The sequence below is a fragment of the Panthera uncia genome (assembly GCF_023721935.1).
Source record: "Panthera uncia isolate 11264 chromosome A3 unlocalized genomic scaffold, Puncia_PCG_1.0 HiC_scaffold_11, whole genome shotgun sequence".
Classification (NCBI taxonomy): domain Eukaryota; kingdom Metazoa; phylum Chordata; class Mammalia; order Carnivora; family Felidae; genus Panthera; species Panthera uncia.
In genome coordinates this window covers 21217318-21243051 of record NW_026057578.1, presented here as the reverse complement: position 1 = coordinate 21243051, position 25734 = coordinate 21217318, and the positions used below count along the sequence as shown (strand labels likewise).

The window sequence follows — 25734 nt, the reverse complement described above, 5'->3', positions numbered from 1 at the left end:
GGGGGGAGGTACACGGGATGTTTTGGCCTCTTTTGGATGGATGTTTATGTTCTATGATTAGGTTATTTCCTATCTTTTGCACCCAGTCTCTTGAGATATTAATGTAAAGCATTAGGCATAATGCCTGGCACATACTGGACATTCAGTATTGCAAGTTCCTGTAAATCACAATGTTGCAGTGACTTGCCTATGCATGTACATCTTTGTGCACACGTGTGGGCATTAAATTCTTAGAAGCAGAATTGCCAGTCGAAAGGTGCACACATTCAGATTTGCTAACACTGCCAGTTTTGACCTCCAAAAAGCTTGTGCCACCTTACATATCCGTTTCCCCACATACTTGCCAACACTTTATTATCAAGTCACAGATGTTTTAGGGGGTGGAACAATGCTTGGAGGCTGATTGGTTCAAACCCTTTAGGGAGCAGACAGGGACACTGAGGCCCAGGGAGGGGGAGGGGGTGCCCAAGGTCACCTGTGAGCTGGAGCGCAGTTCAATTAGAATCTCTGGCCTCTCCTAGGGAACTGGGCAGTGTCCTGGGTGGAATGTGTGAGAGTACTGGATGGGCTCCATGAGGTGAGAAAGGACACAAAGATGGGGCGAAGGGGAAGGGGGTGCACTGAGGTCTGTCTACTCCCCACCCTGCCTTAGGGAAGGCAATATTTTTATTTCATGAAGAAACTTCTGACTCTTCTCTACTACTTCTCTCCACCTCTCCCCCCACCAACGTCTTCTCCCTTGGAAACGGCCTCAGAGATTCTGAAAGGTGCTTTCCTTACTTCTGAGCCCGCTTGTGTGGGAGGAAGCTGAGGACGTGAGGGTACTGATTGAGAGAGCAGGTTGAGACCCAGGAGCTGTTGTGCAAAAAGAATGGCAAATTATATAAGGAGGGAAAGCGGAAGGGTGGGGGCTGGAGGCAGCCATTCATCAGTGCTTTTTAACCCTTTCCTGTTGCAAAAGCAGGCAGCCCCGGACGCTGGGAGGGATGGCTGCAGTGAGAGACATTTTCAAAAATGGTTTGTGCTGAAGGCTTTGAAGGGAGGACAGCACCACTCCCTCCTCGCCCTTTGCAGACAGGCTTTGTACTCTGGGTAAAACTGTCGGAAAAGGTAGAACAGCTCCTAATCTAGGAGATGATTCCTGGGGGAAATCAGGCTGCTTTTCAAGCGTAATTTGAAAAGCCGCTGCCTCCAAACTTCAGTGGTGGCAGGGGGTGGGGGGGCGCAGAGAGGAGAATGCCATTTATAAAGCAATCAACGCTTCGACAGAGTCAGCCATCACTCAGAATTATTTTCCGAAATTTGGCCTCTATTCCGTACTCTGGAGGAAAGGCAGTGTGGGCACTTTGCTTCCAATCAAGCCCGACACAGAAGCTGGGGTAAGTCACACAAAGGGAGAGGGGCCCCCGCACTGTTCATCACGGCTGGAGCTGCGGAAAATCATTTCTAGGGCTTCTCAACTCTCCGGCATGAGCTGGAGGAAGCCTCATCAGAGGCTCCATTCATCTCACTTCTTACTTTTAAACTTTAAAGCACATATTTATGTGCCTCAAGTTGCCCATGAACCACGGCACGTCAAACAGTTTGGGGTTGATGGAAGAGGTGCATTTTCTCGTCCTGGGACTTTCGGGAACACAATTTCACCGCCAGTCTCTCTCCCTTCCAATTGCTCCTGGATGCTGCCACGAGATGAATATTCCTAAAATGCTGCTTTTCATACATTACTCACCTGTTCAAAAACCTTCTAAGGCCACTTCTTGATCTCTTATGGCTGGAATCCCTAGGTTGGCCTTCAAGGCCCTTCATAAATGTGGCCTCAGCAGCCACACCTGCTAACACATACCCTCCCAGACCGCCGGGCCATAATGGTCACCTGCCACAGACACGGGGTGGTAGCTGTCACTGGTGCCCACTGCCCACTCCGCATCTCTTCCTGGTAACCAAATGCGGTCCTTCCCTTTAGGGGAAACCACTCCACCCCAGCTCTGCCTCCATTTGGTTTGGGGGAGCTGACCTGAGCATCTGTCTCCAGGCCTGCCATGAGAATGCCGTATACGAGGCAGCGAACTATGGTCCACAGGCAGAATGATGGCTCACGGCTTATTTTGTAAGGATTTTACACATTTAAAAGGTTGTAAAAAAAAAAAAAATCAAAGAAAATGCCACACAGATCCTATGGCCTGCAAAGCCTAAAATATTCACCATTTGGCTCTGCACAGAGAAAGTTTGCCAAAACCTGCTTGGATGCACAATGCTTGGTTTGGGGTGGGGCAAAGGATGGGCTGAGCCGAGAGGAGCTAAGCCTAGGACTTGAGTTTGGAACTGCCAGGAGGAGGTGCACATGCTCCTAGGCTTATTAAAACTCAGAGAAAGAAGCCTGGAACTATTGGCCATCCTGGACACTTGATAGAGAGAGGCTGCTAGAGAAGGACGGGGAAAACAGAATCAAAATGCGGAGCCTGGCTTTGGGATCTGGAGCCAGGAGAGCCCGCTGGTTACGTGAGCCAAGATGTTTCTTTCCGCTCAAGCCAGTCTGAGTTGGGTCTTCCTGTCAGTGGCAGTGGAAGGAGTTATGATGAGATAAGCAGATATTGGCAAGTATCCCCGTCTGCCTTCCGGCACGTCATTTTCTGCGTCTGGAATGCCCTTTATCCTCTCTTCCTGACAAAAGTCTCCTTGTCCTACCAGGGTCTTACCCTCCTCTGCTGGGGTTCTCCTTAGTTCCTGGGTGGTTTATTCTGAGATTTAACCATCTACTTCGTCAGCTGTAATTGTCCAGGGGAGTACGTATCGCATCCTAACAAAGCTGTGAGCGAAAGGGTCGGGTGGACGGAAGGGAAAGGATGCAGTGTCCACGCCCCGGGCACTATGCTAAACATTTGGAAACATGACAGCACTTATCCTTCCTGCTGCAGCCATTCAAAGAGGCAGAAGCAGTAACTCCGTTTTAGAGACGGGAAAATAAAGGGAAGTGACTCACCCAAGGTCACACAGGCACTAAGAGGTAGAGTCTGAAACCAGCCCCAGCGCTGATGAGCCCCGGGTCATCCATGCTCTTTCTCCAACACGAGTCTCCTGAGGACCACACTCAACCCCTCTGGAGGATCCCTGGATCCATGTCTGTGCTTTCCTGCATCCCCCAGGAGGCGCCCACTGCCTACAGATCAGAGCTCAAAGTCTCCACCTGACACTGGAGGCCTTTCGGGACCTACCCTTAACTCCAGCCAAACCAACACTCAGAAAGCCTGAATGAAAGAAAAACCGTCACTGCACCAGCCGGGTTTAACAGGGGGCAACGATCGCTTTGAGAAGCCCACGTAAACAAGGACTGGAATGAGTCAGCTGGACGGGTTCAAATTAAAGTTGCTTGGGTAGAATAATAACCGGAGAGGCACTCTAATAAGGTTTTGTTTTGTCTTTTTTTAATCAAGTGCAACAATCTGCCTGCAGGAATACGAAAGCAACTCAGGATGTCTTTACTCTTTGAGGAGGAGATGGGTTTTGGAACACCATGGCAAGTCCTCCCACGCGGATTATCTCCTGGACAGCCTCCCGAGAGCCCACGTGTTATCACGGCACAGGACGTGTGTGCGTGTTCCCCCCGCCCCTCTTGGCACACCATTATGGCCTGCCCTGCCCAGGCGCCCTGGGAAGGCAGGCTACTTTAATCGCACTGGAAGCCTGGAAATACACGACAAGTCACACCACCTCTCTGACCTGTTTTCTCATTTGTCAGGACCTAGAGATTGAATTAGCCTCTCCCTTTGCGTCCCCGGTGGAATTAGGAACAATGCTGTGAATCTTTTTACAGTACTCTCAATTAGAGGGCATTCCCAACCCCCCGCCCCCCCCACCTTCCCAAAGGAAATCATCTCAGAATTTTAAAGTGGAATAGAGTTAAGCAATTCTCTCTTTCAGGGGTTCTTCACTTGGGATCCCCACGGGGTCATAGGTGAAGTCTCTAGAATTGTACCTAGAATTTGTGAGATCAGCTAGGCAGACCCTGTAAGCAATGAGACGGTGCCTGACTGGTCTTGGAGGACGCAGTGCCTGGGAGTGATGGGGGAAGAGTGGGTCCTGTCATCAGATTCCCCCTGGAGGGACCCAGAATCCCCCAAATTAAGCTCTCTCTCTCTCTCTGGTCCATTCCCTCCACTCTGCAGGCGGGATTGCTGAGGCCCAAAGAGAGGGAGGGCCCCTGATGACCCAGACCAGAAGTCAGGCTGCTGCCACCTAGACCCAAGCTGGACATCCTTTGCCCTTGCAGAGAAAGACCCTAAAAAGAAATGAGGGGCCTCTCCAGACTGACTGGGAGCCCTTGCTCCAATATGTCTCCATGCCAACTGCCTTCTGGGTTTTATAGAGCTTGGGGATTATCTGCATCACTGGAGAAGTTATCTAGATGGTGCCTCACCATGCATCTGGTAAGGATGCATTCATCATTTGTAGGATCCTTCAGCACATTTGTGTGTGTGTGTGTGTGTGTGTGTGTGTGTGTGTGTGTGTGTGTGTGTCTGTGGCTGTGTACCTAAATTCACATAATCTGTGTTTTAAATCCCTCAGCTAAAAGAAAAATTGAGTATTTATCCTGCCTTTCTACATAAACTCCCTCAAGGTTACTGCATGGTTGATGAAGGGAAGGTTCCCTTTACACAAGTACTCTAGCTAAAAGCAAGCTGGTGTGGTGGGACCGAACAACACTACTGTGCATTCCCTAACGAGTGAGTGGATCCAGGCGAGGATCACCAGTGACTGCCAATCTCATAAGAGATCAGATATTATACACCTCCTGATGGAAGTAAATAATCCCACTTACGGAGGAGTGTTGCCAAAAACAAAAATGAAAACAATCAAACCGGATCACGCCTCCTGTTCTGCCTTCCCATTTACAGGAAATACAGGTGACAGGAGAAGCCTGTGAAATGACCCCCACGGGGATGTAATCAGTAAATCCAGACTGTGGGAAATGCTGTAGGATAAATGACCTTATTTCCTCAACAGAAACTTAGCGGGAAAAGAAAAGAGAGGTGGAGAAGGGATCTATAAATTAAAAGGGATTTATGAAGGGACATACAGATAACAGGAATGTATATACCTTATTTGGATCCTGATTCAACACACTGGGGAAACGTAAACATCTAATTGCATACAACGTGAAAGGGTCACTGCCGATTCGTTTAGGTGTGATGATGCTATTGGGGTTTATGTTTTAAAAAAAAGTTTGGGGGTGCCTAACTGGCTCAGAGAGTTAGGCTCTTGATTTCAGCTCAGGTCATGATCTCAGGGTTGGTGAGTTTGTGTCCGGCGTCGGGCTCTGTCCACTGATAGTGTAGACCCTGCTTGGTTGGGATCCTTTCTCTCTCCCCATCTCACTGCCCCTCCCTGTTTACACTCTGTCTCTGTCTCAAAAATAACTTAAAAGGGGCGCCTGGGTGGCTCAGTCGGTTAAGCGTCCGACTTCAGCCCAGGTCACGATCTCACGGTCTGTGAGTTCGAGCCCCGCGTCGGGCTCTGGGCTGATGGCTCAGAGCCTGGAGCCTGCTTCCGATTCTGTGTCTCCCTCTCTCTCTGACCCTCCCCCGTTCATGCTCTGTCTCTGTCTCAAAAGTAAAATAAACGTTAAAAAAAATTAAAAAAAAAAAAAAAACTAAAAAAAAAAAAGGTTTGGATAGGACATCTGGGATGTGCTTCAAAATACTCCAGGGACTGGATGGGCTGGGGAGGTAAATGGGTGAGGGTAGCAATGAAAGAAGGCTGGCCGTGTGCTGGTGACTGGTCCAACAGTGTTATGGGTACACAGGGCTTGCTGTATACTATTATCCATAATAAACAGTAAAAAATAATCAATCTCTTCTTGAACAGGTATCCCAAAAAATTGTCAAGAGTGTTTGTCTTTGGAGAGGGAAACCAGATGTCTGGCGAATAAGGAGGGGAGACTGACTTTTCACTGTTTCTGTTTTGTGCTGCTTGGATTTTATACCAGGGCTCTGCCTTATCCATTTAAGAACTTAAACGCATTTCTTAAAAATCACCCAATTTAAATAACAAACTTTAAAGTGAGCTCTTGATCATACTGTTCGTCCAAGAGGTGCCTTTATTTCATCTTCTTCCAAATAACAGGTTAGGTACAATGAGCTGGCTCCAGCTCATTGTTTGAGGAGAGGACGTGCACGCATCTGTGATGCAGGGCTGTGCTCTGAAGAGTCTTGGATGCGTGGTACTTCCACATGGTCGTCAGATGCCCGGGGGGACACACTCGGTGCGCAGTAGAGGCCCTCCCCGCCACCCGTCCTGAGGCTCTCCGATGTGGGAGGATGTGGCGGGCACGGCCCAGGAGGCAGCTGGGGCCTCGGAGATGGTAAGCGAAGGAGTTAAGCCCTTAGAGCTGCCAGACAATGTCATTTGAAAACACCAGGTATGAAATATAAATAACAGTCAGCTACTTTCCTTCAATCCAATTTCTAAGCAGTTGTGTGATCGATCAATTTATAAATCGATCGGCTGTCTAATCCACCTTCGGAGTCTTCTCTGCTGCCGTGCCACCGCCTCGGGCCAGGGTGGGGTCGGCCCCGCATGCGGGGACGGGGGATGCTGCTGTATCCAGGTGTATGTGTGTGGGGTCACTGAAGCTCCTGGAGCAGGCGGAGCACATTGGCCGCATAGGGGTTGCCCTGTCCTGTGGTCTCCCGCAGCTGCACAGGGTGGAGGCTGGGGTGGGGAGGTGTGAACTGCTCCGGGCAGTAAAGTTCGTTCAGGAGAAACCAGGTGGAGTCCGGGTCCACCTTCATCAGGTGGAGGAAAACTCTGTGGAGAGACAGAAGGGATGGTGGGCTGAGGTCATGAGGGAGGGGAGAGAAGGGACAGAGGCTGGTGTTCTACGGAAGAGGCTGCTTATTGGGCTACTGGAGATGAAACTGGTAATAACATCAAATCCCTTCGAATAGCACAGCAAACCCACTTTAGTTCATAAGACAGGGCCATTAGGATGGTCCCAAAGTGTATAGTTTCATATCCATTGACACAGAGAAGTAATTAGTCTGAGCAGAACAATATTGACATCAAACAAGCTCTTGGCAAAGAGTCCAGTTAAGTTCTGGGGTGTCAAGCAGACGTTTTCAAAGAAAACTGACAGGGCCCACCCCTCATTTCAGGCTCACAGGGCAGGCCCACACTCCTGAGTCTCCGGGTCCTCATCCTTGGCCCCCCAGCTTGCTGCTGAACTGGGTAGCTGGCCTCTTCTGGCCACCAAGAGCCAAGGATTCTTGGTAGTCTGCACATGTTCATAAAGGGATCAGACCCAGTTATTTGCCTGAGGCAGGAACGGACAGAGCCAGGCCAGTCTAGAGGCAGAGCACTGGTGTCCTCCACATGACAGGGACAGAGCTGAAGGAGCCGGGGCCACCTAACACCCTATGCCCACGAAGGGTGAGGCTTTTCAGCTTGCGCTGAACTCTGGGGCCACACCCTTGCCTCTTATCTCCTCATATCCCATTTCTGAATGACCAACCAGGTGCCCAGGGCCACCGCACTGGGCAGTCCAAGTATAAATTTCATCGCCCTGGCTGACGCAGTGGTTCAGGTTCTGGCTTTTCAACCTCAGGGAGGAGAAGGTCCTCCTCAGTTGGGCAGCTCCGTGAGCCATCCTCCCCATCTCAGTCCACAGGGCACATGCTCAGAGAAGATGACCTTCCTGGACCATTTTGTTTAGGTGGCTGCCCCCTCCTTTTCTTTCGGGACACCCTTCCCAGCACTTACTGTCCATCTTCCTTCCTCACAATACAGCCCCTGAGGGCAACGACCATGTCTGTTGGGTTCACCGCTATACCCTGGGCACCTGGGATGGCACATGGTAAGCTCTCAACAAGTACTTCACCCGACAGGTTCTTGTATTTAGCTAAGTGGTCTATTACACTGCACACTAATGACTTAAGATGACAGATCTCTCTGGAAAATTACATTCTATAAAAGGATCTAAAGGAGGGGCCAGCTGCTCACCACCAAGGAAGGACTAGGGAACATTACCAATAGGATTCATGTTGTCGTAGGCATCACTGCTATGTGGCCGTGGGAGATTTTTCAACTTGTCTTGCTCTCAGTCTCTAAAAATGCCTTGTTTCTAAAAATTGGGGATGTACTTCACTCAGGGTTTTGCTGAGGTTTAAATGAGAAGACACAGATCCAGACCTACACAGCGCTTAGCCCATGCGATCCCTATCTACCCAGTCATAGGGTAGATAGTATCTATTGGAAGGATCACATGTTATTCTTGATGACCATCCCTAGGAGCCTTTCCCATACTGTTGGGCATCAAATGGGAACTTAAATGGAGCTAAATCCTGTTTTTAATTTTGTTAATCTGAAAAACCGTGCCCTCAGGGGATTTGGCTTTTACTTTGGGGAAGCCAGTTTTGCTTTCTTCCTTGGGTTTAATAGACACCTGCGAAGGAGGCAAGGTAGGCAGGTGGGAGGGGACCCTTTGAACAGGTTTTTGGCCTGGTCTGTGCCTAGACAATTTAAGTTTCCTTTACTTAGGATAATCTTGTGCTTATAATCTCAGCAGTGGTTGCTGGAGAAGTGGTTAGAATATTCTAATTCACTGTTTCCACTTCACCGCAGAAAGGAGATGGGCCTGCGTGGGAGACAATTTTTGTTTAAAAACAAAAATATCTTTGATAATTAGAGTGGCAAGGGAAATTATGAAAAAACACACCAAAAATGGGAAGCTGATTTCTATTTACACGTGACACAGTTGACAGGTTTCCCTGGTGCCAAAGACTGTCAGAATGCAAATGGTTTTGTGTGATTTTTTTTTCTCCTTCTAGGACTAGAACAATTTCTCAAGCTACAGCATGGCACACGAAGGAGTATTCTGATCCGGGCAGTACCCAGCGAAGTGGTGCCCCAGCCCAGCCCACGTCAGTCAGAGCTCGGCTCTGACTTACATGGCATGAAAGCATTGCAATGTTCTTTTTGAGTCCTTTTTAACATGCTAAATGTGGATGTTGTATTCTCTGGCAGGAAAGGAAAAGGAAAGAAGCCACTCTCTTTGCCCTGTCAAAACGCCTTTTTTTTTTTTTTTTTTTTTTTTAAGTTTATTTATTTATTTGGAGAGAGAGAGAGAAAGAGAACGAGTGGGGCAGGGGCAGAGACAGAGATGGGGACAGAGGATCCGAAGTGGGTTCTGCATTGACAGCAGAGAGCCTGACACGGGGCTCGAACTCACAAACCATGAGATCATGACCTGAGCCAAAGTCAGATGCTTAACCCAACCCTGTGAGAACTCGTAAATAAGATACTAACAGGGAGGCAAAGAAAGCGTGCATACGAAGTTCACTTTCTTTTACTGAGTAAAAGCCAAATTCTTGGGAGAATTATTTTGAGTCTCTTTCCTTAGCTATTAAATGGGTGGACTCCCCAGAATGGCAGGCAGCGACGCAAGTTCCCTCTCCTGCCTCTGCGGCTTGGAGCAAGTCAGTTGCCTCTTTCTCCAAAGGAAGATGATCACAGCCCCCACCCCCACCCTCCTCACAGGTTTGTTGCGAGGCTCTAAGGGAGATGAGGTGCAGGAAAACACTTTGAGGCATACAATGAAAACACTGTTCCTTCCAGAGAGTATGTGTGTGTCTAAGGAATAATTATCACTACCAACCTCAGCAGCACCGCCACACCACAGAACCTTCTCAGACACTCTGAAAAGGGCAAAACATTTGTCTTTTGTTTCACTCATAATTTCCTTCCTACTGACTTGGTGGGGGTCCCAGTTCTCAGCCGATGGTGTTCTAATTTTGCCCGTCATTTTCAGGAAGAAGCGAATGCAGTATTCTTTGCCCTCTGTGCGCCTGAGGTTGGGAGGGAATGCCACGCTGTGCAACCAGGTGCTGGCAGGTGTAGCTGTGCGCTTGCTCGGCCAAAGACATGCAGCCTGCTGAACTCTAAACACCGACACACATTCTGAACCCGGACCTTGTTCGCTTTAAGGCCCTGGGAGCCGAGCGGAGATCCAGCAGGTCTTGTCTGAGAGCTCAGTGGCCCAGCTTTGCTCCAAACTCTGGTACCAGCTTGTCCTGGGGCTGGTTCCTGCCCATCCTTAGCTGGGGACAGGGGCTCCCAGAAAGTGAAGAGCCCAAAGCTGAAGACCTTAAAAGCCCTTGTGCGTCATCCAAAGCCAGAAGACAAAGACAGGACCTCTGCTTTGACGAGATTGGGGCAACTGCCTGGAAAATGTTCCTAATACATCGTGAGACGTGGCAGAGATGGCTGTTGAACACGCCAAATGGCCAGCTCCACGTTTTCTCAAACCCAAAGAGAAACACTTAAAAAAAAATATATGTACACCATTTAAGTCCTGAACAAAAATTTCCTTCTCCTTCCCCTAGGCCCAAATCAGTGGCTCCAGGGAGCACAGTTATCAAGAGATTATCTGGTCCCCAGAGTTTCGGGAGGCACTCAGCTGTGCCTCATGCCTCCGAGTGTCCTGAGGCGAGTGATTATCTCTCAATAACCTGTAGGGCCGTGTAGCTTAAATGATAACTTGACTTTAAAAAATTTAGAACTTGCCGTTAGGCAGTTTCTAAGCAACCTCTGTTTCCATGGCAAAGAAGCCTGGTGTTTATACTGATTTTTCACTTAAAATGCGGTTTTATTGAATTTCGCTTCATGCAGGCAGCCATTTCCCCGCACTCCAGCCCTATCTACAATTGACGGGCAGCAGCAAGTACCTAATAAACTCCAGACACCAAAACCCACAGAAGCGGCTCATTCCTTCATGATCAATAGCGGACCGCTCCCGGTGACAAAGCAGGGGGCGAGGTGGCCTGGGGACATAAGCAATGTGCTACCAGAATCCGGTCAGCAGGGGCTGGGGACCATCTCCTTGTGGTTTGCCAAATGTTTCCCAGCACCTGCTCCAGCCCAGGCGCCGGGCTGGGTGCTTGGGATACAATGATAGATGGACAAAGGCTCTGGCCTCGGGGCTCCCCATGTGGGTGGGGAGAACGGACTAATCACAGAGGCCCGTAGTGTGCTGTGGAGAGGACCACACTGGGCGTCCCATGTGGGGTGGGGCTGGGGAAGGACTCGAGGAGGGCACGGCAAGCTGCTTCTCTAAGTAACATCGGTTCTATGGCCCCTTCCAGCCCCAGCAGTCCACAGTGGTCCTCAAGCACGGGCAACGGGTCAGTGGCAAAACCCCAAAGAAAGCCCTCTGCTGCAGATGCAAACATTACAGGGTGTCCCCTCGGTCTAGACGACGTCTGCTCTAAAGACGCTCTAGAAAACCGCCAGCCAATCGAGGCCCAGTAGAGCTAAATAAACCGTAACTGAAATGCAGAGCTTCCAGCCCTCCTGGGTGACAGGCTATTCTTTCTCTGTCAATTACTTGCTTGAGGGATCTGCTGCTCCTTGTCTCCTTCTGGATTTATAAAATGCTCTCATGAGCTGTCTGCATAAGTGCCAGTGGTAAAGAACTTGTGGCTTTGTGATCTGTTTATTTATTTATTTTGGGCTTCTAAAGAAGTTATTCAGGGATGTCTCCTTAGGAACATGATACAGGCTGTCGCTACACAGCCATGACTAAATGCAATCAGAAAATAAACTCACTCGTCGGAAAGTGGGCACACCCACAAAGTTATTCTAGCTTCCCTGCTATTCCCTCGCTGGCAGAACCTCCACACTCTTTTCTTCTCTGGCCATCTCTTCTCCCACGACTCAGTACATGCTGATGCTACAAATGAGGCTGTGTGTGTTTCCTTTTAAACAAATGGATGCTCAGGGTGTCGACGTGTCCTAGCCAGCAAGCAGTGGGGTGATGTTTCTATCTCGGTAATTTACTCTAATGGGTCTCGGTTCATTGGTTAACCAGTATTTCAAGCCTGTCCTTTCTTGCTATTCAATTTAGCTATCTTCTCCTGCGAGGAGGTCGTTTTTTGTTTCTAAATGTTGGAAATGGAGGATTATGACTTGGAGCAACGATTTACTCTCCAAATAAATACTACCAATTACCTTTGCAGCTATATGTACTCGTTAGACTTAACTATATTTACCTGTTCAAAACCATTCATCTATCGATCTAACTCCATCTCGCATACTCACACAGAGACCGATAATAAAAATATTTAAATGCAACGGGGACGGGATTTAAAACCATAAACACCAGTAGAAGCTTACAATGCTAATCGTACCCCTAAAGTACCACAAGACAAAGTATCATAAATGCAGTGGAATGACTCCATTGCTTTGTGCATATTTAAAAAGATATGGCACTGAGAGGACCAATCTGTTATAGACAATTCAAAAATAAGCCAGAACCTAGAAGGGTTTAAATCCCACTGGGGCAGGATTTAAAAGCAGCCCCTTCCATCTGGCTGCCTCTCCTGCCTCCAGGCCCCCTGCAGGCCTGGATCCCCCTGGCTACGAAGCCGCTGCTAGGTGCGCAGATTTCAAAGCGGCCCTGTGCCAGAGCGCCAAGGGGGCTGACTCAGGCCACATGCGGTGTTCCCTGCTCCTCAGCACTCCCCCTCCACCCCCCACCACAAAGGTGCAAACCCTGAAAGATGAAGCTATCTTGTAGCAGCCTACCTATTTTGTCCCCCTCACCCCCTTCCCCCGCCCAGACTGTTTTCCTGGAACCTACGCTTTGGCACTAAGCCAGCAGGCTCTGCTGATGGATGCGGGGAAGAAACAGCTCTAGGAAGTATACTTGTGTATTCACTGCAAGGGCGCTAGAGATATTAGTCACAACAGTACTCAGTGTTCTTCTAAGATGACCCATGGAGAAATTTTCTTAGGGTTCAGGACCAAGGAAAGCTGTGCTTTTTTCTACAAAGCCCTCTTCTCCCTCTTTTCTTATTTCAGGGATGCCTAGAAGTTGCACAACATATACATTGCCCTCTTTGCTGCCTGTTAGGGACAGGAGAGCCACATTTAAGGCCCATCTCCAGCAAGGGTGCTGAGCTCTAGGTGTGCGCTTTCTATGTTAACCTCGGCCCCGGCGTCACGTTGGGTTTTTCCTTTTATTATTTTTTGTTGTTGTTGCATACACTTAATTGATAAGATACCCTAGGTCTTTTTTGGAATCAGGAAGAAGTTTAAATAATGCTAACAACCACTACTTACTTTTTCCCATGAGCTGATATTCTCTGCTGAAGAATATAATATGCACGGGTTTACTGAATCCTGGCAATAATGTGACTTGGTGGAAGGCAACAGATATGCCTGCTCGAGTCTCGCAGGTGAGGGAGCAGAGGCTCGGAGAAGTAAAGTGACTCGTCCACGGTGCCACTGCTACCGAGCAGCAACGCGAGGCTCCCTCTAACTCGGCATTCACCTTTGCCATCTTTCAACTTTCAACACGGTACACTTGGCTCGTTAATAAAAAAAAAAAATCTTGTGAATAAACACACATATAATAAGACAACCAAGGCCATCTTCCTGGCTACTTTACTCAAGACTGAGATCATGACATTCACGGCAGCCTCTTAGGTGCTCGGGACAGACCACGGACGCTGCAAAGTGAGGAAATGGCTACCCTCCGGTTTGCCAGGCAGTCTGATATGTGAAATCTACTCTGTGCAGGTGATCCTGGCTCCCAACCCAGTAGGACTGGCGTGCACACGCGCAGGCACACCCCATACTTGCCTTTCCCACCGGGTTGTAAAATGGTTGACCCTGGTAAATGATCAATCACATGACAACACCAAGGAAGCAGGGAAAGGATTCGCAGCACTTGATTTAAGTAGCACGGAGGTCCCCACCTTCAGATCTGAAACCCAGCAACCCACTTTGTTTATAATCTGCATGGCAGATGTCTCTTATCTTTGACACCAGGAAATCATGCCTATATATGCACAGTGAACAGGTTCAGATCTGAGTGTATTTTTAGAACAATGAGCCTGGAAAAGAAACGCAGCAATGCCTGTCAAAAGATGGATAATAGGAAAGCTAACTACTTGGGTCTGGATTTGTCAACTATTAATCAAGTGTCAAAAGAAAAAATATCAGGAATGCCCTCATTTCCATGCTGGGTGCAACCCAAGGGGACAACAGCTCTGTAGCCCAAGCTCAAACAAACTGCCCACAACATTTAAGGGGATGAGCTGCTAATTTCAAGCTCAGCTGAACTAACGGATCACCTCGGTGGCTCCTGATCTGTTCAAATATAATAGGCCCAAGTGTGGGTAAAGAGAGGAGCTGGGCTCTGACGGGGATGAAATGAACGAGCCTGTGCTAGTCTGTGTTCGTCCAGGGTTTGAAAGCACCGGCTGGTTCTTTGATGGGCTGGGATCCTACTGCTAGAAAGAAAGCAGGGAAGTCAGCCAGTAAATGAACCTTGAAACCTGGTCCTGACTTCTCACACAGAGGGTGGTAGGGGGACGTGGCACAATTAACATGAAAAGATCATTCTGGGGTGAAAAACTCTCTTCAGAGTTCAGTAAAGATGAAGCAGACTTATAAGAAACGCCATGCCCAAATGTACAGGAACTCATGTAAAGCATCATACATCTAATGTATTTATATATATCCCACATAGGTGTGTATATACACATGAGTATACCTCCAGAACACAAGCCCTGTGAGAGCAGAGGCCTCCTCTCTCATGCTCTCCTCTATTATCAGTGCCTAGAACACTGCCTGGCACGCAACAGATCCTCAGCTGGTCAGTGGAATGACTGAACTGGCTGAGTGGTCTCCCTCACGTATAAATGTAACTCGTGTGCACAATGACTCTGGGAGGAAGGTGTTATCACCACCCTTAGTTTACAGGGGAGGGAAATGAGGCACAAGGAAACGAAGTCATTCGCTCAAAGTCACAGAGTCAGTAAGATCTGAACCTACGTTTGTCCACCTCCAAGGCTGGTGCCCCATGCCCTTATATACAATGGCTATGCAGAGGAAGCTGGGAGGGGACCCCCACCCACAGTACCCCCTCCCCGACCACCACCACACCGAGGACCGCAGCATTCAGTTCCTGTACAATCAGAGGGTGCACCCGCCAGTCACTACCTGCTGGCCCCCTGCATCCCCACCTGGGTCCTGCGCTTGGCAGGCAGAGGCAGGACTGGGGGTGGAGACCAAGTGCCCTAAAAGCTCTGTTCTTCATCTTTTTCAGAACAGGTATTGTTCCTTTTAGCCCCAGGGTGGAAGGCTTATTGGATGATTTGAGTCCTCCCTGCAAAAGACAGGGAGCCTCAGAGGACGCTGAGAGAGAGGCCCAAAGAGTATGGTTTTAACAGAGTTGAGTTGAATCAGGCTGACAGCATGTACAGGCTTTAAGGAAAAACACAGAAATTTGGGGTATGTGCTCTCATCTCAGATTCCTTTCATGTATGGGAAGGAAAAGCTCCATGGTCAGGGAGGCACAGAACTGTGGAGGCCCACTGCATGCCGGGAGAGATCTCAGAGGCTTCTGGGGCTACTGGAGAATTTAAATCAGTTGAGTCTGCCTCTGCCATGGTGGAGGCAGGGGCATGGCTGACACAGACCTGTTATCTGTAATCGAACACTTACCCTCAGGGACACTGCCCTGTTTACAACTGTGGGTAGGCTGACCCCTTCTCCGACACCCCAAATAGGATTTGCTCACTTGCTGTTACCCATTGAAGTTATTTAACCAAATGGACTGGGGGGAGCTGGCATTTCTCTTGCATAGCCAGTTAACAGTGACACCTAGTGGTAATATACAGTGAGGTTCTACCGTACCCCTACCCCCGCCCCTCCCCCAAGTTGCAAGATTTATGCCCCTCCTTACAAGGCACATTCGCTAGATAAAAGCATTAAACTGGAATGGCGTTTCTGTTCTTAGCATTTACAGCCTTGGTTATATCAACCACCCCCTGATCAATTTCCATTTCTAGAGTTTACAGCCTGGATGTAAAAGCCTGCCACAAAGGCTCTATTTAATATGACAAATTAAAAAAGCAAACACAGGCTTGGTCATCCTTTGGAGCCAGGAAAAGCAAACAGGAGGGAGGAAAAAGCCAACCGTAATGCACACAAAGAGGAACTTTCATGGAACTGCTGAGTTTGTCTCCATGCCAACGCTAGGGAGGCCGCCCCTCAGAGGCCCCAGCCCCGACCTGCTGGACTCACAGACATGTGAAGGGGAACAGAGAAGGCTGCCCCAAAATGTGCCACTTTGGTGTGTGAACTGACTTGAGATTGAAGGGAATCAAGACTCAGCAGTTTCAAGAAAAACTTTTACTTCTCCATTAACTACCTAAAAAAATTCGAATAGGGAGCCTGGCCCAGAAAAAGAACTATTACCAGAGATAACTTTTCATAAGAATAACCTAGGTGTATGGCAGGGCAAACATCTAATTACCAAACACCTGATCTTAGGTCCTGTGGATCACCCTGCTCCCTCCCCTTGTGAAGCCCCGGCCCCTAGACCATTCCTCAGGATGGCAAGGAAGCTTCAACTGCCCCATGTGACCCAGGGTCTCATATTTTTATAAGGCTCCCTTATATATGAAATTAAAAAAAAAAAGTGTTTATCTCCCACTAATCTGTCCTGTATCAATTATTAGACCAGGCAAAGAACCTAGAAGGGTACAGCAGAAGGACAATTCTTATCCCCCCTAACACAGCTGCTCACCTACCTCCTTTCAGAGCAGCCACCGGCCCTCACTTGTTTCCTCACCAGCTGTGTCAGACAGAGGGGCCACTTCCAAATGAAGCTGGTCATCCACCCCGCGTCGGAAACTCACCAGCTCCAAGGAAGCCGGGGCATTGGGGCATCTGTGGACAGCTCTGGTTTTTACTGCGTTTCTGTTACCCTCTGGCTATAGGGTTCCCCCTTGGGCCCTGGCAACAAACACAACAGCCTTCCCTTCTCCCATGAGTGGGCGGCGGGTGTCAGTGCTTGCTGTGTGGGGAATACAGAGGGGCAGGAGTGGGCACAGGGTGGGGGGGGGGGGGGGGGGGGCGAGGAGGCTTCTGCAATTGTTCAGGTAAGAGGTGAGGGTGGCCTAGCCTGGTGGCTTGGAAGTGAAGAGACGTAGACAGTCTGAAGAGAAATTCTGCAAGGTAGGTGGACAGGCTTCCCTTCTGGAACGGATGTAGGGTGTGAGGGAAGAGAAAAATGAAGGACAGACAACTGAATGGAAGATGGGGCCACTTGCTGAGCTAGGGGACCTGATTCATCAGTCCCTGCAGGCATGAGTGTCTCAGTACCCAGCCACCCGCCTCTCTTCCTGCAGTAAGGAGGCTCACAAAGAGACCAGGTTTCCCATTGTCTCAGGCTTCTTTTCCCATTTAGAGAGCTTATTAGTTTCTGAATCAAGATGCCAAATCAGCTCCTGATCAAGGACAACACTGGTTTTTTTCCCTTGACTTCAAAATAAGTTTGCAGATGATGTGTTTGTGAACCAATCAACCTTGCACTTCCTCCCCTCCCAGCCTGGCAAGAGGGAGGTCATCTGACTCAACCCCGAATGGAATGCGGTAGAGCAAACAAAGGCACTGCAGTCAAGTGGTCTGGCTGCGTTTTCCTCCTCCAGAGGCACCTTGAATACCAACTCAAAATTCAGCAAGGTCCAATTCCAGGTTTAATTGCTTTTAGCGGCACAAAAGAAAATTAGAAATGAAAAGATAATGAATTGCGAATATTAGCCTGTTTGATGGTTCTCAACTTGAAGGATAGGTACGGGGTGGATGCAGAAAAAGTAGAATGGGGCAGAGAATGTGAAAGTCAGATCGTTGTGACTCTTGGTTGTAATAGGCACACAGAAGCTTCAGGATGAATTTATTACGTTGTTGGGTTGTACCTGAAATCAGCACCATTAGCTTTAGGAACACTGCCAGGGGTGTATGTGTTGGGGGGGTGGGGAGACTCTTTTCACCCTAAGTTGGTTCTTTAAGGAACAAGAATGTCTGAGGATAAGAAGCTGGTTGGGATGCGCCCCTGTGCTCCAGAAACCATGACTGATTCTGGGCCTAGGGGAAGTGACGGGGAAGTGACAGAAAGAAAAAAGGGAACTGGGGAAATCAAGAGCAAAAAATTGCAAAGGACAATAAATCAATTCAAAAAGATATTTCCATCACTCCCAGAGACTGCAAGGTTTATAAGGGGCAAGCAGCCTTCCTCATTTCACAGTCTGAGCAGCCTTGCAGCCCTTCAGGGAATGAGATGACTCCTACCCCACCAAGGGAACTCAGGGACACGTTTCTAGAAGCCTAAGAAGTGGGAGGGACTGTTTATTTGCTCTGAGCCAGAGCTGCAGGGCCCAGGGTAATACACAGAGCCAGGCCAGAGAGGCCAACTTTTGTTTTAACTGCAGACACCCAGGAGATAGCAAGTCCACTCTGGTCCCCTTTCTCCCGACGGATGGAGAGCTGGGGAAAGGGGGCCACAGTACATTTTTGGTCTCAAGTCTGGGGACTGATTATGTGCTTGGTTTTAGCTTTTGAGAAAAGCCCTTTGGGACTCAAGGAAAGCGAGTTCTTCCACTGGAGGTGTCGCAGCTATTCTCGAACAAGCACAACTCTTGGAAATTATAATCACATAATTTCGGAGCCAGAAAAGGCCTTTTAAACTATTAGTCCATGGAGTTTAACTATTGGTTATTGGGAGAACTATTAGTTCTCCACAATCAGATGCATGTTGTGGACTCTACCTAGAAAAAGGAACCTACGTGTCTGCTTGTACACACCCAATTTTGTGCACACTCTGCAAGGGTTTAGAGCACCTGACAGCCGTTAAGATGCTCCGTGGAGTGAAGCCACTTCTGCCATCTTACTGCCAGATCAGTAACCTAAGGCTTTTGCTTTGCACACAAAGGAGCTGAGGTCCGGAGAGGTGCCAGGGTCACCTGGTCACTAGAGTAGGGCCTAGGAGCAGATCTCTCTCCGGCCAGGAGAGTGCTTTGTCCCCCTCAGCACACCGTCTTTCTGCTTTTTGCCCCTTTGGCATTACTGCTGACACTGCAGCAGAGGAAAAGGTTACTTGCAAAGAGAAACACGTCCAGTAAAAATACCATCTCTAGAGTTGGCCCAGTTAAAGAAACCATCGTAACCTGGCAAGAAGAGCGAGGAGAGAAGAGCACAGACGTGGCTTGACTCTGCTCGCCATTAGCAAATCATCGATAATTTAGAGCAAACGTAAAGAGATGCGGGTGATCAAGCAGACGTACCTCCTGGCAGCCTCTTGTAATTTCACGGGCTGTTTGGCGCTGAGGTAAATCAAGCAGGCATCAGCCACTCTATTCAGGTCACCCTCACCTGCGGAGAGGAAAAACAAAACAAGCATCGGCCCTCAGACTTCATTTGGGACAAGCAGTAACCCACTGCTGTCCGCTGAAACTGGGACAGCTAGGCGAGATGCCCTGGGCTCTTTACTCCATCCCGCATATCAGAAAACACATCAAGATAGGTGGAAAAATGAGGCCAGAGGGAGACTGAAGGAGAGGGAGGAGCACAACCGGGCACGGAGCGCAAGAGTGGCAGCGAGACCACGCGGGGTGCGTGTCGCCAGGGGCGAGAGGCTGGTACCTACCTAGGTCCAGTCTCTCGCAGAGGGGGCCCAGGCCCTGCAGCACGGCCAGCTGCAGCTTGAAGGCCAGTGTGTGGGAATAAACTGGCCCAGCCCGAGCACTGACAGGAGCCTGGGTGACTAAGGAGCCAGCCAGCTTCGGCAGGACATCTTTGCAGAAACGGCTCCGTAGGAAGTCGCCACACTTGCCTCCCAGGGTCTGCAAGACCTGCAGAAACAGCCCCCAATGTGGTGAATGCGTGTCGCCACGGCAGCAGAGAGCTAAGGAATGCCTGGTAATTCAATTTCTTCTTGGAAAAAAAAAAAAAAAAAATAGAATTACTGCTGTTAATTCCTTGCCCGTGGTTTGTGATTCTGACAGTTATGAATTCGGAGGTCTCTGCTCCCAAGGCATGGCTGCTTCTATCCATAAATACAGATTACACGGGGAATAAGTCAAAGGAATCTTGGGTTGGATGAATAATATGATTAATACCTTGATTTTCCTCCTTTTTTTGGTTAGAAAAAAAAAAAGCTTAAAGCAGTTCACATAGATCATCTCTTGACTCTTCCTAACATCCCTTGAAAAAAGGCTTGTGCTTTGAACCCTAGCTAGCTGAACAAACACAAACAGTGAGGCCCAGCTGCTGCTACGCAGGCACTGGGAGGGCAGTGGTTGGCTGAGGCCCCTCGGCTGAGTCGGGGCATGGACCCAGTGGTCAGGGCCATGTCGGGGCCTTTCCCGTCCCATCACACCATCTCCTTTGTACATTACCCTTGTCCCATCTTCCACAACAGGCGGTTTCTTTGCACGTCTCGTTTTAAACTTTCTCTAGCAGAACATATTGAAACGTTTTGCCCTGCTGCACAAGGCTGAATATACAGGATAATAGGAACTTCTTTAAAAATTGGTAAGCAAAGCATAACCAGCAGAGAATGCCGACTTTGCAGAGAATAAGGCCCTTATTTCAGGTCCCTCGGCTGGCCTGCACAAGGCGTTACAGACCTCAGATGTCATCGACGTGTCTGGGAGTGGGAAAGCAGCCTCAGAGCACACACATCTTTATATCTTTTCCTTTTTCTACACTTGCCGTTATTTCAGATTACCTATTAATTTCTACAAAGGAAAGCAGCACATCTGAATAAGATTTAGCAAGACCTCCCTCCTTCCCCCTCCCCCCAATCTCCCTTCTCCCCTTTCTGTGTGTGTGTGATTTTGCATATTTTGCTTTACAAAAAAATATTAACAACGTTGACAATTTTATGTTTTAAACGTAAGCTTATATTTTGGTCTAGGCTATGCTGAAGAATCATACAGAAAACCAAAACACTTGCTCCAAGTACACTAGTTGCATTTCTGGCTTCATTTTCTGTCCCTACGGATCCTTTTTCCTTGCCTTATCTTCCTCACATACTCCTAATTTATGTTAGCTTGCCCTGATAAATATATTTCTGTAGGTTGCCTTACGTGCGTTCCAGAACAAGGAAGGATATAAATAAATAAGCCAAAATACATGTGCTGATATAAGACAAAGTCAAGAGAATAATACCTGACATATATATATATGGTTTTTAACTTTCCAAAGTATTTCACCAAATAGTCCCATTTTACCCTTGACGACAATACCATGAGGAAGGTAGAACACATGGTCCTAAGGCCAACGTGACTCTGAGTGGTCCTGGGCTTTGCCCCAAGTCACTGGATGGGCGGAGGATGCCCACTGCTAGAATCCAGGCCCCTTCCCCTGGACTCCTGTGCAGTGCGAAGAACATGGGCACAAACTCACAGATTTGGGTTCTATCACGTACTAGCTGTGTGATCTTGAGAAAATCCCTTAACTTCTCTGGGCTTGTTTCCTCCTCTGTCAAGAACGGGGGGGAATAGTAGCTACCTTGCCAGGTTGTTGTAAGGAGAGGAGTTCGTATGTGAGGATGTGCCAGGTACACAGTGGGTGCTCCATAAATACCGGCAGCCCTTTTCATCTCCTAGTTCCTTCTGCTTCAAATTCAAAATAAGAGACTTTTACTTTCTTTTCTGTGCCTTTCTTGTTTTGCTATACTTTCTTCAAAGTACGTGATGTTGCAACCTGATAAAAAGAACCATCCCCAAAGACACCGCTGCGCTCTGTGCTGACCACCCCCCACTCCCATGACTGACAGTGGTGGGGCAGCAGCACCGTACCTTGAAGGCTCTGAGCACTGCCAGGGGGTCGTCATTTGTGAGTCGGTGCACGAGTGGGGGCCAGGCCCGGTGAGCCAAGGGAAGGAGCTGGTTCTTGTGGGATTGCAGAACAGCTACACACAAATCCAGCACATCCAAGACCTGAAAGAGAGGATGTGATTTTGGCAGAGTAGGAGTTAGTCACGGGAGGAGTGGAAGAGCATTCCTAGAAGTTCCTAAAGGTGGGAACAGCCAACGGGGAAGACCCCGAGGAGGGAGGGCTTGCAGGGCTTAGGAAACTAAGGCAGGGCCGTGTGCGGCATGACAGAGGAGGGGTAAGAGGGGGACCATGAAGGTGTCATGTTAGGAATTTCTTATTTTGTACTAAGTGCAGTAGGGAGCCATCAGAATGGTTTAAGCAGGAAAGTGCCAGGATACAATTCGTGTCTTAAAAAGGTCATTCTGGCTACTGAGTGGGGAGAGGGACCTGCAGCGGGAGAGAGAGGCCAGTAGGCCCCTCAGGGAGCTGGCACTGTGCCCCTGAGAGGAGGGCATGCAGGCACAGGGTGGTGGCCAAGGGGTGAAAGGCTTTGAGGTCTGTCCTGGGATGGCTTCACCTGCTGATGGACTCCATACTGGGGCAATAAAGAGAGGAATCTATCCAAAGGGGCTGCCTGGGGTCAGGCTCAGCAACTGAACAGGTGTAGGCGCCTCTGGATGAGGCAGGAGCGGTGGAAGGGAGGAGGCTGAGATGTTGGGTGAGGTCACATGCTCTTTCTTCTAAATGGAGAGGCCAAGTAGGCAGCCGAGATACAAGTCCACTTTCAGAAGAGAGGCTCGGGGTAGCCTAATGTAAACTGGGTTTGTCACCCTCCCTGAAAATGTTTCCTGATCTCCCACAGCTCAGAGCACACTGAAGACCACTGGCCTGCCTCTGTGTCGCCGGCAGGGGTCACGATGATGACCATTGTAGGCCTTCCTCCTCGAGACGGCCAGCCTTCACAGCACAGGGGAAGGAGCACGTCTGAATAAGACAGAGCGAGGTCTGCCAACATGGGAGTGGTGAATCCTGCTGGTGCCTATTATATGCTGGTCACACTGACACCGGAATAGAAACAAGGAACAGAAGTGGGCCTGCTCCTCGGAGGGAACAGGCAGGCAGAATAAGAGAAACCTTGGCGTATAGCGGAGAGCAGAGTAGCCCAGCAGAAACGGCACTGCCATCACTGGCTGAGTGTGAGTTCTGTCACTAACTGGGCAAATTAGGTCGGGCGTCATTGATTCCAAGATATACATTTCCTCCTTCTGCCTGGAATGTTCATCTCCCTGCCTTTGCCCCTTGGAAAGTTGGCTTCTTCTCAGCCTTTAAGTCTTGGCTCAAATATCACCACCTCAGGAAAGGCCTTCCCCAATGACTTGGTCAAAATCAGGGTATAAGCTCTGTCTTATTCAACAGGGTTCGGTACAGAGTAGGCTCCTAATGCAAGTTCACTGGATGGGTGAATTACTATTTTCTATCCTAGAACCTGCTTATTACCGTCAGAGATTTCCATACCTTATAGGTGTGTGTTTGTATATTGCCTTTCTCCACAAGAGACAGGAAGTTCCATGAAGACAGGAATGCTGGCTTCATATCCTTCTAGACACCCTCTGCCTGACCTGTAGCGGTCCTCAATAAACATTAAGTGAATGAACGTGTGTGTGAGGCTGTTTCATATTTATACTCAACAACTCAGTGAGGTAGGTACCATCACATCCATTTTACAGAAGAAATGGAGGCTTAAAATGGTGAATTAACTTTTTCAAGGTTGCACAGGCAGAGCCGGGATGTGAACTCAAGTATGGAGGTCTGATTCCAACGCTGATGATTTCAATAACTGTGGTGTGGCTATAGCTGCTACAAAGCCTCTATGAAAGGGAAGACACTTTGCTAATGCATCACCCAGGCGTCTACAATAAAGCCTTGCATACAGTAGGCACTCAAAGAGTACCTGCTGAATGGAATAAGAGATGAGTGCTAAGAAGTGTCTCTGGGGGAACTAAACAAATGTGAGATAATCCTGGATCGGGGTTTCCTAGCCCATCACTCCAAGCAGGGCAATGCGCTCTCATCACTAACAGGAACTCACTGAAGCAGCTGTGTTTCTCAGGCCTGCCTGGGAATGGGGAAGGGACGGGCCAGGCTGCGTTGTCTTCCCTTGGCTGTGTGATCTTCTTCTAGGTGATTCTGAAAGCCCTGTCCCCACCCCCACACACCCCACCATCCTGTTTCACTATTGCACAATTTAAGTCCTTGCTTAAGGGACTTAAGGGACAGGGATGCTGCTCGGGAAACTGCCAGCAAACGAGGATACAAGACTAAGAAGTGTGAAATGGAAACAGAAACAGATAGAGGCCAGAGTCATGTTTGGAAGAATGACCACTCCCAAGGATTAAAACCTGCATCCCGCATTAAGTCGCTTCAGAAAATGATATCCCTGCCAAAGCGTATGATTTCCTTTCCCTTGGAGACTCAATGAATGTCCAACGGCACTGTGCGGTTTTTAATTCCAGAAAGGGGACTTGGCTCCCTTTTGACATCTGAGCCGATACAGAAGGACGTGAGGCTGCCATCCCACAGATAAATTCTTCCTGAGGTCTTCTCTTGGCCACCACACATGGACCAGGAGATAAGGGCGGCTGCTTGCTCATCCGTGCAGTCACTGCCAACTGGACCAAACCCGAGTCCTGCTGCCACAAACGCAGGGAAAGGGCCGCACACTGACCTTCAATCGGATTTTCAGATGTTTATCTGACAACAAATGGATGCAGCGTTCCATCACATCTGCGGCTATTTGGACCTGCACTGGCAGTGGTGGCTCTACATCAGGACCGGTGTCACGCTCGTCCCCTTTGGGAGGGTCTGACTGCTCCTCTGGAAAGAAAGCATAACCGGGGACAGTGTTTTATGAGGGATGCCCACTTTGACTTACTCTCCCAACCTCAGGCATGGGAACAGCATTCACAAGGGAAAGTGTCTAGGAAACGACCCTAAGGAAACCATGTAAAATTTGGGTCAAGCTACGAGTCAAGATATTCACCACAGAATTAACTATAATTGCTAAAAACTGGGGGGGAAACCCCTCCATGGCCGCTCAAGGAGGTTACATCCGTACAATGACATATCACGAGGGCCCCCAAATTTGTGTTTGCCAAGGGCTTTACCAACCAGGGAATATGTTTTTGAAAGAATATTGTGTTAAAAAGAGAAAAGCAGCATATAAAATTGCATACACAGTGGGAGCATTATTATATACATTTTTGCATAGCAGGAGGTACAATGAAATACTAAGAGAGATGGGGTCGTGAGATCATACAGCATTTCAAATTTTCTCCAAAAAATTTTTTTCCAAAGTTTTTTGCTCTTTTCTAAATTTCCATTAATAAATATTTAAGATAAAAACATAAGAGGGCAACATTCTAATCTGGAGCTCTGACGCTGGACAGCTCCCGGGCTGGCCTTGCTCCGTCCTTTACTCTTTCTTTCCTCTTGGTTCATTCTTTGACTAAAGGACTCGTGTGTCTTCCACCAGCCTGTAAGACCTTTTAATGGCCAAGATCAGTCCTTACTGATGCTGCACGAGAGATAATAGCAGGGCAGCTTAATGTAATGCACGGGGAGGGGGTCTGGTCAAAGGAGGTCAGTTCAAGTCCTGCCTACACACCTATTAGCAACCCTCTCATCCTGCATTACTTCATCTGGAAAAAAGGTACAAAGCATGCCCACCTCATTTGCGTGTTGAGAGAGTTAAAGATGATGAATGTCACCAGCTATTATTCTTTCATTGCCTAGAGTGCTGTGTCGCATGTGATAGGCGTAAGTTTGTAAATTAAAACAACAACAAAGACGTGGGAGTTGCATGAAACCCAGGCCAAAATCCCTATCCGGAAAATGTTTCCTCTGTCTACTTACAGCCCCCAGCTCCCCCTGCCCAAGCCCCCATTACTAGTTGTGCTCATTTCCACCGAGCTGAACGTCGTTCCCTTCACTCTTTCGCATTTCAGTTTTTTCTGCTGGAAAAAACAGAATCTTATAGTACAGGCCACACTATCTCTACCAGATGCTGCA

General features: G+C 48.6%; 1 protein-coding gene across 1 annotated transcript in view; it reads right to left on the bottom strand.

Annotated features, from left to right (window-relative positions):
* Positions 1 to 6071: 6071 nt before the first annotated feature.
* TTI1 (TELO2 interacting protein 1) overlaps positions 6072 to 25734 on the bottom strand; it is a 44818-nt gene continuing 25155 nt past the window's right edge. The window contains exons 4-8 of the mRNA XM_049650812.1: positions 24392 to 24540; positions 21648 to 21788; positions 19490 to 19694; positions 19128 to 19215; positions 6072 to 6804 (exon numbers count right to left, since the gene is read on the bottom strand). Of these exons, the coding sequence (XP_049506769.1) occupies positions 6621 to 6804; positions 19128 to 19215; positions 19490 to 19694; positions 21648 to 21788; positions 24392 to 24540 (767 nt within the window). The 3' untranslated portion in view covers positions 6072 to 6620. The remainder of the gene's footprint in view (positions 6805 to 19127; positions 19216 to 19489; positions 19695 to 21647; positions 21789 to 24391; positions 24541 to 25734) is intronic.